Genomic DNA, 16,637 nt, shown 5'->3' on the forward strand with positions numbered 1-16,637 from the left:
AGCCATCTCTTAAAGGCCCTATTTCCAAATACAGTCACACTCTGAGCTTAGGGCTTCGCCTTAAAAATCTGGGGGAGATAATTCAGCCCATAACATGTGCTTTTATTTAAAATCATCTCCTTTCAGGCAAGATGTCACAAATATGTAATCAGTGTACAACATGACACTGAAGGAGATGGGTGTTAAAAGATAAACTGAGGCACATTAAAAATTTCAAGAGTTTATTGGAGCAAATATGTATTGGAATCAGGCAGGACCAACCCAAAGTGGTTTAGGGGCACTCAGCCAATAGGAGCTAGGGGAAAGGCCTTTATACATCAGAGGAGGAAGCAAAGCAAGGAAATTACTTGATTGTTGCTTAAGTGGTTGCCTTATTTGGTAAAACCTAGGTGGCCACCTGTGATTGGTTGCTCTAAAATTGTTTTCTCAGACAAGACTGCATTTATGGAAATTGATCTGGTTTAGGTTTTGATTTGCTTACATAGATTACCAAAGCATTAGAGCCACCCTAGTCCAAGGGCCTCCTTCAGTGACTTTAACATGGTTAATAATGCTTTCTTACTCTAGTTAGTCACACATTTTACAACCCGCTGGTTGACTTGAGTTCCCTACCTACCTAGTCTCCAAAGGTGATTCCATTCATCTGCTGGGAGCTTCCTCCCAACACTTTGTTGGAGATGGTCCAAAGCCTCCAAGGGGAGTCTGTTTTCTCCACAGATCCCCAAAGGTTGTTTGCATGATGAGCATGTGCTCATCGAAGAGAGAGCAAGCCATTGCCTCGTCTCTCTTCTGTGAGGTGACAGGTGACAAATGGAGACTTTCTTCTTGTCGTGTTTTGAGAGACACCTCTTCCCTCAAAGCTCCTCCGCTGTAAGGGTTTTCCCAGTAATGATCTGCACCAGATGGCTTCACCACCGGAGTGCCTCACAGAGTGCACACGCATTTGCTCCTTTCTGGTAGTCTCCGGTCACACAGTCAGATGGGAAGTCTGACAGCCTCACCTGCTGCTGCCAACTGCATTAGTTGGACAAAGGGGATCTTTGGTGACAAGATTTGTGGCGGTTGGGGATGAACAAAGTCCTCAAGGAGTTCTTCCCAAAATGGCACAAAACACATGAAATTATATTGGCCACCACTTCAAGAAGAGTTGACATTCAGTATCCCAATTTTCAAACATGTGAATGAGAACTGTATCCCATTCTAGAAGAAGTCTGTTTTAGAATGCTATTATTGATTTCCTGGTTCCTTTAAATAATAAGCTTGGTGCATTTCTTTATGCACCGATTGTAGGATGTAATTGGCAGAATTGTGCAGTGTGTGTATATATTATGTAATTAAGTAGTTATATAAAGTCAGTGGAAATTCATGCATGCATTACTTCATTTAACAAGCACTTAGCCAGCTTATCACAGATGCTGGAGATGGGACCAAACACTAGGGACACAAAAATGAACAAACTCCTGCCCTCGACAGGCTCACAGTCAACTGGAAAAGAAAGTGAATGGACAGTCTGGAGAGAGACTGGTTGTTGAGTGTGCATCAAAATCGCCTCTGCCACCCCCCCTTCCACTCCACCCCCAGTCCTCTAGTTTCTGATTTTGTGGGGCCAGGAATTTGCTTTTCTAACAAGTTCTCTGGTGATGCTGATATTGCTGGCTGAGGGACCACAGTTTGAGAACCTTGATCTAGTGTCACAAGTGTCCGGGGGGGGGGGGGGGTTTGGAAGTACTGGCTGGAGGGCAAGGGGGCTATCAGAGGTTTCACAAAGGAAGTGAGTTTTAAGGGATGAGTGGGGAAGGGGAGGGAGGGAGGGATGAGGACATGCCAAACACATTTAGTTCTAAAGGACAAAAGTTGGAGAAAGTACATATGGTTTGAAAACAAATGCAGATGATTCCATTTGGCTAGGATGAAGTTTGAGTTTGAAGTAATTGCAAGAGATAAAGCTGAAGAAACGTGTAGGGCCCAGAGCTGTGATTGAGGGCCTTGTTTGAACACTGTCCTGTAGGTGATTATTTCACCATGGATCTCCAGAGCCAGCCTTGAAGCTGGAAGGAAAGAACTTTGGCCAAAGGGCTCTGTCGTAGTTACCCTGCATCAAAAGAAGCTTCTTTCTGAGCCTGGCACAGGGCTTCCCAGTCTGTTGGAAGAAATCCTTTTCATTTCTCTGAAGGTGATAGGACAGTAGAAAGGGGGGTCTGTTGATTGAGTATAACCAGAACTGGGTGGGGCTTAAGTATTTGCCAGTGACCGGTGAACCACTGTGAGGGGGTATGTCAGTTTAATAATTAATTGACTAATTATGATTGGCTCTTGGAAAACCCTAAGCTTCAGTCACCTCTAATGACCTCCTGGTTACTCAGGCCTAGGAAGGAGGCAGTTGAAGAGAGGAGGAGCCCAATTAGTGCAGGTTGTGATGAAATGTGCTTCATTCCTGTCTCCAGGGGAAGATGACGACGACGATGAATGTGGGGAGGAGAAGCTACCCTCCTGTTTCGATTATGTGATGCATTTCCTGACTGTGTTCTGGAAGGTCCTCTTCGCCTTCGTCCCCCCTACAGAATACTGGAATGGCTGGGCCTGTTTCATTGTCTCCATCCTCATGATCGGCATACTGACAGCTTTCATTGGAGACCTGGCTTCCCACTTCGGATGCACCATTGGCCTGAAAGATTCTGTGACTGCGGTAGTGTTCGTCGCGCTTGGAACTTCGGTACCAGGTAGAGAATGCATTCGTATATGATTTCCCCCAGACGTGGAAGCCCATGTGCCTTCCTGACCTTTTCTTTCTCACAATTTCAAGGACTGTGCTAACAAACCAGGCTTATGAAAGACAAGAGCCCAGAGATATAAATAATGTCACTGCCAGAAAACTGTCATGGCAGTTTTCAAGGTTAGAACGCTGGCCAGTATCATCATGGTGACAGGAAAGCATTCCCAGAGGGACTGCCTGGCCTGCGTGGAAAGAGCACATTGGTTTGATGGATAGATCGATAGATCAGCTTCCCATTACAATTAGCACTTTCAAAAACACGAAATTACAGGATCATCTTCAAGCACAAAATTTGTCTTTTAGATATTTACTAATGTTTGGATAATTTCCATGAAACTGTATGGTTGGATACCTGAGATAAATACCTACTGAAAACCTGATACAATATTCTCTTGACCCAAATGTTAATGGGAATAAGTTTACAAAAAAAAGTCGACATTGAGCAGGACAGGGAAAAAGTAATTCTGGCCAAAGCGAGCAGGGCAGCTACACATTTCGTGGATGTCCCTTCATGCATTCCTTATAAGCTGAATTTTTCTTCCCACCTACAACTGTAGTTCATTATATTTGCTCAGACTTCTAAGAAATCCTCCTCCCAAACTTGACATTGACAGCAGTAATTTTCAAACTTTGGTGAGCATCAAAACTACCTGGGAGCCTGTTTAAAACAATGCAAATACAGGGGGGCGCCTGGGGGGCGCAGTCGGTTAAGCGTCCGACTTCAGCCAGGTCACGATCTCGCGGTCTGTGAGTTCGAGCCCCGCGTCGGGCTCTAGGCTGATAGCTCGGAGCCTGGAGCCTGTTTCCGATTCTGTGTCTCCCTCTCTCTCTGCCCCTCCCCCCGTTCATGCTCTGTCTCTCTCTGTCCCAAAAATAAAAATAAACATTGAAAAAAAAATTTTTTTAAAAAAACAATGCAAATACAGGGGGGCGCCTGGGGGGCGCAGTCGGTTAAGCATCCGACTTCAGCCAGGTCACGATCTCGCGGTCCGTGAGTTCGAGCCCCGCGTCAGGCTCTGGGCTGATGGCTCAGAGCCTGGAGCCTGTTTCCGATTCTGTGTCTCCCTCTCTCTCTGCCCCTCCCCCGTTCATGCTCTGTCTCTCTCTGTCCCAAAAATAAATAAACGTTGAAAAAAAAAATGCAAATGCCCTGAACCTACCATCAACCTGAGGAGTCAGAAGATCAGGAGGACAGGCCGAGACAATGTGTGCTTTAAGTTCACAGGTGATCCTGGTGCACATCAGAGCCTACTGTAACTGAAGTTCTGGATCCAGTCCCCAGCACTAGTTGACATCATGGCAGATATACAGCTAACCCTGGCTTTTGGTTTTGAGTCTGAAAACAAGTACAGCTTAAATCATGTGTATATCTCCTCACTGGAAGTTACTAGCTGTTCTTCTGCACTCCGACATTTATCATCTCAGTGACTGTGGACAAGTCTCTGAGCCTTCATTTGTAAAATTGGGAGAGTCCTATATAACTTGCAGAATTGTGGTACGGACTGGAGAAGACACCTATAAATTATGCATCTACTAAAACATTTGAAACATAGAAGGAATTTGATTAAAACAGCAGCTTTTGTTAATTAGTTATTTATGAACGGCTGAGGACGGTCTGACCAGTGTAAGTTTGGACAATTCATCTTTGAGTAACCGGGAATAAACTGTCCAGATTTATACTGGTGAGCTATATTACACATGGTATTATCCAACTGATCGACCATTTGGGAGTCCTGATCAAGGGGTCCGGTGTAGTTCCGGTGTCCAACTGAGATGATGGAGGCGCCAGAGGATCTAGGGGGTACTTTCACTCCTGCCATGGAGCAGGACTATGCAGTCTTCCATTTGACAGCTGATCCTCGGGGGTGGGGGGGTGGGGAGGGGCAGGAAGCAGTCACCCTCTCAACCCCAGCTGTTTCTAGCAGTTTCCATTTTGATCTTTACTTTGAATTTTTTCCCGAAAATAACCAGAAATTTAGCAAGCAGGAGGAGAACCTTAAAATATTCTTTATTGCGAGTTGTTCTGTTTAGAGAACAACTGTACCAAAAGGAACAAAACATAACGGCTATCCGTTGCTCTATCTCAGGTTACTATAGGAAACTATGCTTTGGAATCTACTCTCCCTAAGGCTGGTGCTCAGGTTAGCACGCACTGTTGGCCCTGGGTTTAACCCTTGAGGAGAATATGTGCAAATTAGGATAACGAAAGCAAAACTTAGGTCTCTCGTCAGTATTACTCAAAATCCGCTTACCTCTCTGGAAACGCAGCCGGTGGTCCTACCAAATGCATCTCCTGTTTTCAAAAGGATCAGAAGAAATGATTTTACTAAGTCAAATCCTTGTTTCTAAATATTTACATTTTTTAAAAATCTCCCAGCTCATTTCAATACCTCAAAACTGGCTCTATATACCAGTCTTCCAACGTGCTTGTGTGCCTCTCTTGTTTTAAACTCTTGAAAAGTGTGGCAGCCATACCATATCGTTAAGTTTTTTGTTTTTTTTTTTTCTGGAACGTGAAATGTGGATGACACTAAACCTCAGTGTTTGGAGGGGTCATTGTTCTGCCACTTAAAACCAGCTCAGAACCCAGGTAGGGGCATCAAGAGGTAAGAGAGCCTGTTGGGGAGAATCCAACAGAATCATTAGCTGTCAGAACGGTTTCCCTTCACCGCCAAAAATTCTTCCCATCGGAAAACAGATTCCTTCGCTCTGCTACCTGGAGAATTCCTGTAATTTGCTGCAATATTAGCTGCACAGCATGCTCCCCACACAATATATTCACAGGTAATCTCATCATATTTATATAAACAGACATCCCCCCCCAAAAAAGCTGTGCAAATTGAATGAGATGCTGAGCAAACATAATATTTCTGACTTGATTCTTCAACCCTGATGATTCAGAGAATGCCTTATTATAGCTTCTGACTCCTCAAAAAAAAAAAAAAAAAAAAAAGATGCTATTGTTCCCAGATGACAAAGCCCAGTTGGTACAGGTAGAAGAATAAAGGAGAGACTAATTCTTTTCACCGAAAGCGTACCATTAATCGGCACTGGTCCTGAGACCCCGCTTTTTCTCCAGGTTGATGTCTTGACACTTTTCCTAAAGCAGAAGGGTTCCCGGCTAGTGTTCGATGGGCTGCTTGCCTCTTTGTGGTGAGACCCTTGAACTCTCAGCTTGGGATGGCCTGCCCTAAGCAGGATTAAATATTTAAATATCTCAAAATTGTTTTTTTTTATATTTTTATATTTTTCAACCTCTATGGGGAGAAAAAGCTTCTCCCTCATGCCACTGGTATCAAATACTCATTCTAGCCTATTGGCAGAGGAGGACCCCTGAGGGTCTGCACTCCCCCTCAACATTAGGTATGCTGAGATGACCTTAAGGACTCACACATGCTAGCAGAGCAAGAGCCTTCTTTTCCAGAGAAGAGGGGCTTCCTGAATAGTCTCCTCCCACCTCTAAATGGTGGCATAGGCAGAGCCTAGTCTCCAGTTCCCCCTTCCCCATCTGGGCCCATCACACCAGTCTCCATGGCTTAAATGCCGCCAGCGTGCCAATGATTACCAAACGTGTATCTCCAGTCTCCACCTTCCTGAGTTCTAGATTCATATGCCAACTGCCCTCCCTATATTGATGCTGGATGTGGAAGTTGGGGCTCCAAATCACCATGTGCAGAGTGGAACGGCTTTAGTTCCACTGCCCAGCTGCCTTATCCTTCAACCAAACCTATTCCTTCCAGATCTTGCCTTTTTTCAGGAAAACAGTATCATCATCTACCCAGTGTCCTTGATTTCTTTTTCCTTGTCCCCACAGTCAAGCCATCCTTAGGTCCTGCAGATCTTACCACTACGGTACATCATGATGGGACCACTTAGTTCTCTATAACCAAGTCCAGACAGGCCATTCTCTCTGACTCCTACAGTAGCTTCTTGTCTCCATGCTTCTTCTAGGGATTGTTTTAAGATGGCAATCAGACCGCATTTCTGCTTACCATCTTCCAAGGGCTTCCTACTTCACTGAAGATAAACTTCAAAAGTATCCTCCGGGCTTACAAAGAAAGCCCTATGTGACTTGGCCCTTGCCTGTCTTTCCATTGTTTTCCTCCTTGTTCTTCAGCCCCACTGGCCTTTTTATTGTCCTCCACACATCAAGTTCGTTCCTTTCTCAAGGTTGCACTAGCTGTCGAAAATGCTCTTCCCCTCCATTTACTCAAGACTGGTTCTTTGTCTTCAATTATAGTTCATCCTAAATGTCACTTCCTTGAAGAGACCTTTCCTAACCACACAATGTGAAGTGGTTCAAACAATTCATTTGTGTTATATCACCCTTTTTCCATAGAATCTTTATTACCTTCTGGATTTTTTGGTTTATTTTTGATGTTATTGTCTACCTCTCCTCACTGAAATGTAGGCTTCATGGGAGCAGAAACCTTGCCCTTTTAATGTCTCTCTCTCATATTTTTGGCTTCGAAAATGATGCCCAGATAACAGATAATACAATCGCATGTGCCCATGTGTTTGGCCGTGTATGTGAATGTGTTGTGTCTATAAATGAATGGACAAATCATCCATTGACACTTTATTGTGAGTTACTCAGATGACTTTCTTAACACCTTCTAGAGACAAGAAAGTTATGATTGAGGGAGATGAGCAGTAGATACTTTTACAGTGTGGATTATTCTTGAAGAATATATTTGGGCAGGTTATTGTAGTAAGAAGGGCAAGGATAACTTGAGAGCAGTGAGTCTCCTCTTTCATAATGTGGCTATGATGGGAAGGGTGATGAGGAGGGGCAAGATATTTTTTGTCTCTTTCTTCATTCTCTTCTCTATCATCGCTGATTTTCAGATCCAGAACTCAGGCCAATACTTTTAAAACTTTAGGTATGTTTTGTGTAGTACTAATTAGGCATTCTGCAGTAGCCTGACTTGGGACCATAACTAGGTTATGTCAGATTGTTTCTATGGGAAATAGGCTCGAAATCTCAAAGAAATTAACGCAAGAAGTTTAGAAGCCAGCCATTTTTGTATGAGGCACCACCTATAGCACATACTGTTTTTGCGTACATTTACTTGGATGAAATTGGGTACATTGGGCCAAAATATTCCAGCTTCTATATCACATTCCAAACACAGGTGTTCCTTGCATCTCTTGCTTCTATTGGAATCAAGTAGAAGCAAGCATTCTTCCTTACGGAGAAAACTCTTAGATGTTAATGAGTTGGGAATATTTTGACTTCACTCAGTCTACCTTGGTCGTGGTCCATACGTCTTGATTAGGCTTGTGCCTGAAGCTGGCCTACTGCCCCTTGTATCTTCCCATTAGGAGCTGTTTACTCCTAGGACCACAACAATTTTAAAATTGGGCATTCTAAGGCTGCTTCTTAGCCTCTGGTATTGTTAGATTTCTCTGTTCACTTCCAGTGTTTTGAATATCCTTTGAGTTTTGTCAAGTAGGAATTATTTCATTGTAGACACTTTAAATCATGAAGAGAAAGAAAAGAGATGATCTTAGGCATTTTTCCCATTCTGTATATAGAACCTTTTTTTAAAGAATAAAACCTTATTTTAGAGAAAATGTATGCTATTTTTAAGTTACATTACTTCCAGGTTTCTAAACACCATAGGAAGAATTTGACAAAAAACTAGTTATACTAGCTGTTCACTATGTTTGCTTAGTGAAGCGTCATGAATATGCACCAAGGAGGTAGAGAGTTTTAGAACTATAGGTACAGAGCTTTAGAATTGAATCCAGGAAGCTGGACTTCCAACCATTACTCATTGTATGACTGGAATCAGTTGTTTGACTCAGCCTTGGTTTTCCTGCCTGTAAAACAGGCATGATGATACATGGCAATTTGTTTAAACTTTTTTTTAATGTTTTATTTATTTTTGAAAGCAAGAGAGACAGACCACGGGCGTGGGAGGGGCAGAAGGTGAGGGAGACACAGAATCCAAAGCAGGCTCCAGGCTCTGAGCTGTCAGCACAGAGCCCGACGTGGGGCTCGAACTCACAGACAGCGAGATCATGACCTGAGCCGAAGTCAGATGCTTAACCGACTGAGCCCCCCAGGAGCCCCGATACATGACAATTTAAGCAGAGTTGATGAGAGGATTAAAGTAATATGGATCTCAGAGCACTTTGTCAACCGAAAATTGCTGTAAATCTAGGAAATAACATTCTCTACACTGACATCAACTCTCAAAATGTCAAAAGGAATAGAAACCATCAGAAAATGAGAAAGAATAGGAAAAATATTATGATCAGGGAAGGAACCTTTTAAAACTTTACCACTCCACTGTGTGTTAGGCAGACACACTGTATTTATATTATCTATTATTTCATTTAGATCATATCATTAAGTTACATGAAGTGATTTTTGTCTCCTCTGAGATTTTCTTGTCCCTGAGACCCAACCATTCTCTAAAAGTGAATTTATTTTTTACCTCTTTGGCATTGTGCTAGAAAACATTGCAGGTGTGTGTGTGTGTGTGTGTGTGTGTGTGTGTGTGTGTATATATATATATATATACATATATATGTATATGTGTATATATGTATATATAATGCATATATATAACATATATAAAATATATTATTTATTCATGGTTAACATGTTTTGGTTTTTACTTTCCTAACTTCTAAAAACTCTGAAAACTACATTATAGAGTATACTTGAGTAACAAAGACATTACAATTTATTAAATCCCACTGCTTTATTTCCCAGGGGATCCTAACATAACTAGTACAGTCATGCAGGTTGTATAGACAGCGGTGCCTCTGTTTAAAAGTCCCTTTATCGCGTAAAGACAGCACCAATGTCCTCACTTACATAATGAAATTAAGGCCCACAGAGAATAAATGATTTGCTCATATTCAGTCCAAGTTTCAATTGATGACAAATTGTCTCTCCTTATCATAATCTGGTACTCAACCACTCTATTTTTTTATGTGGATTTATTTTTTATATGGATTTATTTTTAAAGTATCCCATATTTTCCCACATATCTTATAATTTGTGGGAAATTACTTCTTTCTTTGCTTCAATTTAGTATTTCCTACTTTTAAAGCATGCCACAGTAGAATTATATTCAAGCTCTTTGAGGTCAGGCACCTTATATCCTTATTCCTTTGGCATGGAAAGCACCTAGTAGGGTACATGCTTCAAAAAATTACAGAAATGATAAAGGCCTATTTCTATACCCATAAACATTTAGCATTTCCTACCTGTAAAAATTTAAAGGAGGTTTGGTCATTCTGGGCCGAGACCAAAGCTTCCTGTGATACACGGCTGACCAGGCACGGGCGTCAGGATCAGGAAGGGCATACCGGGGATGTTCTCCCAGCAGTCACGTTCTGCAGACTTACTGGAAACTCTGGAAATCAAGCCGTTTTCTAGGTCTCTGAGCAGGAGTAAGAGCCTGGGAGTAGAATCACTAGAAGTAACTATCCAAGGCATCTATCAGTACATACACTCAGCCTCCCCCTTACTTAACAACAGAGATGGGGTCAGAAGGAAACACAGCACAATCAGATACTCTTCTCAGGGTAGATTGTATCCAGCCATTCTGAAATCCCACAGCCATCTGATCTACCCTGGAGAATAACGAGGAATCCGACTGATACAACCATTTCCTCTCCCTCCATCCTACTTCAGATAGATTTTGGTGTTTTCATTTCTGGGTTCACGGATTAACTGGGAAACAGCCTCAATATAAGAATTATGCAAAATCATCTCTTAGTGGGGTATTCATGGTTCTCCACAAGACGGTATAAAAGAACATGAGCTTTAGAGTCAGGTAAACGTGAGTTCAAATCCACCCACCCCACCTCTAGAGGCAAATTGCTTGACTCCTGTCAACCTTAGTTCATTGATCTGAATAACAGTAATGGGGACATGAAAATCTACCTCAGAGTTGTAGTGAAGATGGCATGAGAGCACCTTTATCAAGCACCCGGTACAGGGCCTAGCATATAATTGGTGCTTGAAAAAAATATTAGATCTCTTTTCCTTTCTACCTCAATGTACTGATAAATAGGCTTAGGCCTCCCGGTAGTTAGCTCAGCTGTATCACAGCAAGTGAAAAATAGCAAACCAAGTAAATTCGCAGCCCATCTTCATTACGAGGTCCTGTGTTAGGAATTCCTACATTAGGAATTCAGGTTTGGTGGACATTCTCAATTGTGTTCCTGTTTCCTGCAATTCTACCCCGAGCTTTTACACTCAACATTGGCATTTCAACTCAGACACGGTTGAAGAGAACATACCATAGCTACATATTACCTGTATACGAATTTAATCGGGTGATTAACATTTCACAACAGCTTAAATGGGAATGAAAACAGAATTGCTTTACTCTGCACCAGGATTTCCCCATGGCTATAATGTTGGTTCCCCCAGGAAGATCCGAAAGGGCAGGTATATTTTGTTTCCAGATACCTGAATAAGCAGTCAGTTTCTTCACCACCAAGAAAGGTCAGGACTGCTGAAAATGGGCCCTCTGATCACAGTCAGGCCAAGAGGCAGAGCCACCCAGGGACATGGCCAGAGGTCCAGCACCGGGCAACCCTTAATCACTCAGAGGGCTTTCCACAGGACCTTCTCTCACCCTCACGCCAGTGACCAGCCAGCTGGAGGTAAAACGCTCGGAATGTTCCAGCACACTTTCTCATGAATAGGTGAGGTCATAGGACTTGAAGGAAGCTTACAAAAGCAAGCATTTCTAAGGACAGAGCGAAACAAAGGAAGGCTGGATACCAGATTTCACAAGATTTGCTCCACAAATGGCATAAGAACTGCCTGTTATTCTAAACTAAAACACTGGGGAATAGACTAAGTGCAGCAGACCCAAAGCATTTTTGTAAAAACCTGGGAAACACCCATTTCAAAACTATTTGAATCCCTTATTCTTACAGCCCAAAAGAAGAATTTGTATTTAGTACTTACAAATTTTTTGTTGGCAATTGCAATCTTTAGTTTGTATCAAGAGGTAGCACTGTATGGGGTCCCTGGCATGGAGCACAAGGCTGGAGGGGGACCAGGATGCTGACAATGATGTCATCCACCAGGAGGTGGCCCCGGGGAGCTGAGAATGCAGCACGCGTCATGCCCAATGTGACATAAGCCTGTCTTTGGATTAGTGCCCCAATCCCACGCCAACCACCTTCACTCAGTCCCACAAAAATCATGGTGTAAAAGAAGGGAAACTAAAAATGTTTCACCCTAGTCTTCTCTGGGCCTTCCTGCCTAGTCTAGGTCAGACAAAGCAAGGATATTGGCAGAAACATCACGCTGTTCAGTGGTTTGTGTGTGTGTGTGTTGTATTCAGAGAGCTGGTGTTATGAATGTGCAATGCGGATGAATGTAGATTTCCTCTCCTTTTTAGTCTTGAGGTATATTGCAAAGGGGAAAAAAAAACAAGTGAAGACCTTAGGCCTGTTTGCTCCAAGGGGACTAACAATAGCCTGGGTCTCTTAGAAGTGACTTGAAAATAATGTTGAGGTGATAACTTTCATTTCTCCCTTGTCACATGTGAAAATTAGATAATGAAAATGAAAAATTTCAAGAACCACTGTTGTGCTTTTTTTTTTTCTTTTAAATTCAGGCCTCAGGCTGCATTTTTAAACAACCTTGTAGGCATAATTTATATACCATAAGTCACCCATTGAAATGTACAGTTAAGGGAGTTTTTTATTTTTTTATTTTTTTAGCAAATCTACAGTGCCCTACAATCATTACCCTAATCCAGCTTTAGAACATTTCGTCACTTCCCTCTTGGCTACTGACAGGTAATCCCCACCTCTACCCACATGAATTTCTTCCCTCTTGTAACTTCCCTCTTAGCTACGGACAGGTAACCCCCACCTTTGCCTCCTGCCCCAGGGAGCCACTAATGTAACTTTGAAGACCCCACACATTTGGCTTCTTTCAGCGTTTCTCAAGGACCAATTTGAATGTAAAAATGTCATGGATCCTCCACATGATGGTAACTATACTTTAGTAATACATAAATGTAGGGATTTACCTCAGATTCTGTAAAATTTTAAGATAATTTTTGTTTTATTCACCGTAACATCTCTATAGTCATTTGCAAACTACAAATATGAGATGTTTTTGGTCTTTATTGCTTTGTGAATATAGAGATATGTGCACCCTTTAAAACAATCCCACTACCCTCCCCCACAACAGTAGCCTTGGCTCATATATTTGAAATCGCTGGGGGAAAATATCACACAATGGTATTTAGAATTAGCACTGTGAATCTTGGGGTAAAACCCCCGTTTAATGATCTATAGAGGCTAAATATCCGTGGCCAATTCATTCAGGTAATCATAACACATTGAAAATGAGGCAACTCTCATGAGTTCAGCTTCTTACTATTATCCCCAGCCCTAGCTGTCACCCTGTAGACACTGGTCATTGGCCCCTGGATCAATACAAATCCATGAAAACCATTAGGAAGAGAGTAGAGACCAGGGCCTAGAACACAGGCTGTGAACATTGTCTCCTGCACACAGAATATTATCACTGAATTCAAAAGAAAAAAAAAAAAAGTGGGCTACAAAAAAAAGCAGAACCTAATTGCCATGTCATGGGCACCGCATGAGAAACAAAATGACTTTAAGGCTCCTTGCTATTTTTAGAAGAGAAGGCAAATAAAATGGTAATTCAATTTAAAAAGCAAATCTTACATGTGACTGTAAAAGCATTTTAATACCTGTCGGGGATAGTGCATATCACAGACATGAAATCATGGTGCTTGGCATTTAAGCACAAAGCCAGCTGGAATGCCATCAATGCTCCTCAGCGCACAGACCTCACATCCTGCCTTTGCCCAGGACTGAAACTTAAGCTATATATTACCAGTTTATACTCCGCTTCATTCCACAAAAAGGATTTAAATCCATAAAATGCCTCACATTCTTCAGCCACCTTTTCTGGCGCATGACCCAGAAATGCCAAATCTATTGGTGGCCATATTAGATAACCTTTGTTTAACTCAGCACATATAAATCCTACGTTTCGTGCTACGGAGAAGATAGCCACTTTGGTTCTATTATTTACAATCAGGAAATGCTGTGTCGTGTTTGTTTCCTTTCCCCTCGCTCCCTCCTGTTCTGGAGCCCAGGAGGCTTTTTGACAGGGTCCTCCATAAATTGTAAGCTATTATTAGGTTATCGCCCTAAAAACTCGTGGGTTGAGACAACAAGCGAGACTTGCTGTGGTTCCAAACTGAAATGATCCCCACTGGGGTTCGCAAACGGAGCCAGCAGAGGACAAATTATACCTTGTCATTCCTGAGTTAGAGTTGTGAAACAACAACTAACCACAAATGTGCAAAAAGATCACGAAAATGTCCTTCTCGGAAGGATTCTTTGTATGATGATGCTTCAGACAGCTGAAAAATGGCAAAGCAAAAGCCCTAAACTAACCCACTTGTCCAATTAGAAGACAACTGGTCAGGGTGCTCAGAAAGGGGTCAACATCCAGCGTGAGACCACACCAGAAAATGCTCATCCTTTTGTCTGTTTCCATCTGTGCTTCCAGAGTTCCACATGTAGGGAGACAAGGGTCAAACCACCTAGAAGAACCTGACATTGATAACTTCAGGACCAAGTCTTGTTTTCCTGAGAGTATGGATTAAGCCCTTTCTTCTACAACTTCTACACCAGAGCTCAGTCTACAGAGGAATAGTGAGAAGTAATATTCAAAATAAAAAACTGTGTTCTGACAGATGATGCCAGGAAGCACAAACTGAGTGTGAGACAATGTGGCATTCTCGATCATCAAATATTCCAGACATCTTCCCTCTACACGAGTCATTAGACGTTAAGTTTAAAACCATTTTTTAAACATCAGATCAAAGGAAGCAGTATGATACAGTAGCAAGGCATAGGATTCAGAGCCATTTTGCATGTGTTTTGATTCATGTGTTCTACAAATATTAAGTACCCACTAAGTAGTATACCCCATTCAACATAGTAGATACAGAGGGATAAACGAGACAGATGTTTAATCCCACAAAGTGCATACCCCAGGGGAAGAAAACAGATACTTAACAAAAATAGGATAAAGTTTCAGATAGCAATGAGATGAACATTCTTGAGAAGAAAATAAAACAGGATCATGGAATCCTGGATTCAAGAGCATGTATACTCTATACACACGGGGGGTATTTTAATAGGGTAGTATGACTCCTTATACACCAATCATTGGAAAATTACCTACTCACTCAAACCTCTGGTTATCCCCCTGCAAACTTATCCCAGCAGTTCTAACCTTAGAAATTCTGAAAAGGCATTACTTTTTCTTGACCTATTCCTTTACATAACCCTTTTGAGGTTTTCAGTGGTTTACCTTCCTCTCTGGCAGCTGTGACTCTCTTGTTACACCTACCAACATCTGTTCTTAGGGGATAGTACCCAACTGCCCTGGGTTTTTCTTCCCAATACTTCTTCCCCTCCCAATCTAAATGTTCCGTGTTAGTTATTACTTTGGAATATGCAACAAATGATCCACATTAAGGCATCAGTGGTGAATGATGATTTCATGAGGGCAGGGCATTTGCACTTAACACAATAAGTGTTTCAACAGTAACCACATTTGCATAGCTTCATTGTTTTAAAAGTACATCTGTATAAATTATCTCTTTGATATCCACAGCAGCCCTGGAAGTTAGGCAATCTAGATGTGTCATCAGGTTCAGAGCGTGGGATAATATCTGGCAAGAATGGAATCTGATGAGAGATCCTGGAAACAAGCCTCCAGCATGAGAACCCCGGCACCAGGAATCACAAAATGTGGATTCTAAGCCCACCCCTGCATTCACATTCCTTCTGCCTCCTAGGGGGCTTCAGCTTCCTCCCCTGAAAAAAAAAAAAAAAAAAAAAAAAAAAAACCAACACGGCACCCACCCATCCATGCACCCACCCACTGAATTGTCAGAAAGAACAAATAGTAGAACATCTATGGAAGAGCTCTGAAAGCTCTCAGATGTAAAAATAAGAAATTTTTGTCAAAAGTCATTTAAAAATTATCTACCAAGAGCAGTGCTAGGTGCCTGGGAAAGAGACAAGAACAAAATATGACATTAGAGCTCAGCCTCATCACGTATCCTTAGCAGCCTGGATGGAGCTCTACACCTTACTTTCTAGTCTCCGCATTCCAAATTACATCTCTAGTAAGAGCCCAGGTACAAATGATGGAAGACTTGGGTATTATATCCCCTCCCAGAAATGTTAAGGGCACAGAGCTCTTAACAAATGAATACGCGAAGTAATTTTGTGGGTTGAAGTCAATGGAATACACTATTAGTAAATACAATATAATGTTACCGTAACACAGATACAGAATTAAGAGAGGATTCTGGCCTTGTCATATAGTCCATCATTGCCTGACAAGAATGGTTCGAAGGAAACAACGACCCATAGATCTCTCCCCTTCACAGCTCGTCCTCAGAAAAGTTTTATAGTGGATGAAGTTTGTTTTTCAAGATTCTTGTTCCACTTTATGATCTGTCCTGAGCACCTTCCTAACTCTAAATTCCAGGCCAGGAAACCCCTGATGGCCAGGAAATCTCTTCATTACTCTCACCCCCCTCTCCTCACCCTGATGCCTGCTGAGATGCACCTGCTGTGTGTGCAGTATTATGCCGACTTCCCCCTTAGGATCCCACTTACCATAGCCCTGATCACTGAAAGTGACCTTTACTGTTTATTGAGATGACTCTATTTGTCTACTTTTAGTAGTGTACACACTTTCCTGAACTCATAGTGCACAAAGCAACCCCTCTCAAAAAAAGAAGGTTTATGAGGAATAAATAACTGGGTAACCATCCACAGGACAAGGGCACATGTTGGGGGT

General features: G+C 42.1%; 1 protein-coding gene across 12 annotated transcripts in view; it reads left to right on the forward strand.

Annotated features, from left to right (window-relative positions):
• The window catches only part of SLC8A1 (solute carrier family 8 member A1), a 385,679-nt gene that overhangs the window by 356,702 nt on the left and 12,340 nt on the right, over nucleotides 1-16,637 (forward strand). For all 12 annotated transcript variants that reach the window (XM_030311230.1, XM_030311231.1, XM_030311225.1 and 9 more), the window contains one exon: nucleotides 2,445-2,720. In XM_030311230.1, the coding sequence (XP_030167090.1) occupies nucleotides 2,445-2,720 (276 nt within the window). The remainder of the gene's footprint in view (nucleotides 1-2,444; nucleotides 2,721-16,637) is intronic.

Source organism: Lynx canadensis, chromosome A3 (assembly GCF_007474595.2).
Source record: "Lynx canadensis isolate LIC74 chromosome A3, mLynCan4.pri.v2, whole genome shotgun sequence".
Classification (NCBI taxonomy): domain Eukaryota; kingdom Metazoa; phylum Chordata; class Mammalia; order Carnivora; family Felidae; genus Lynx; species Lynx canadensis.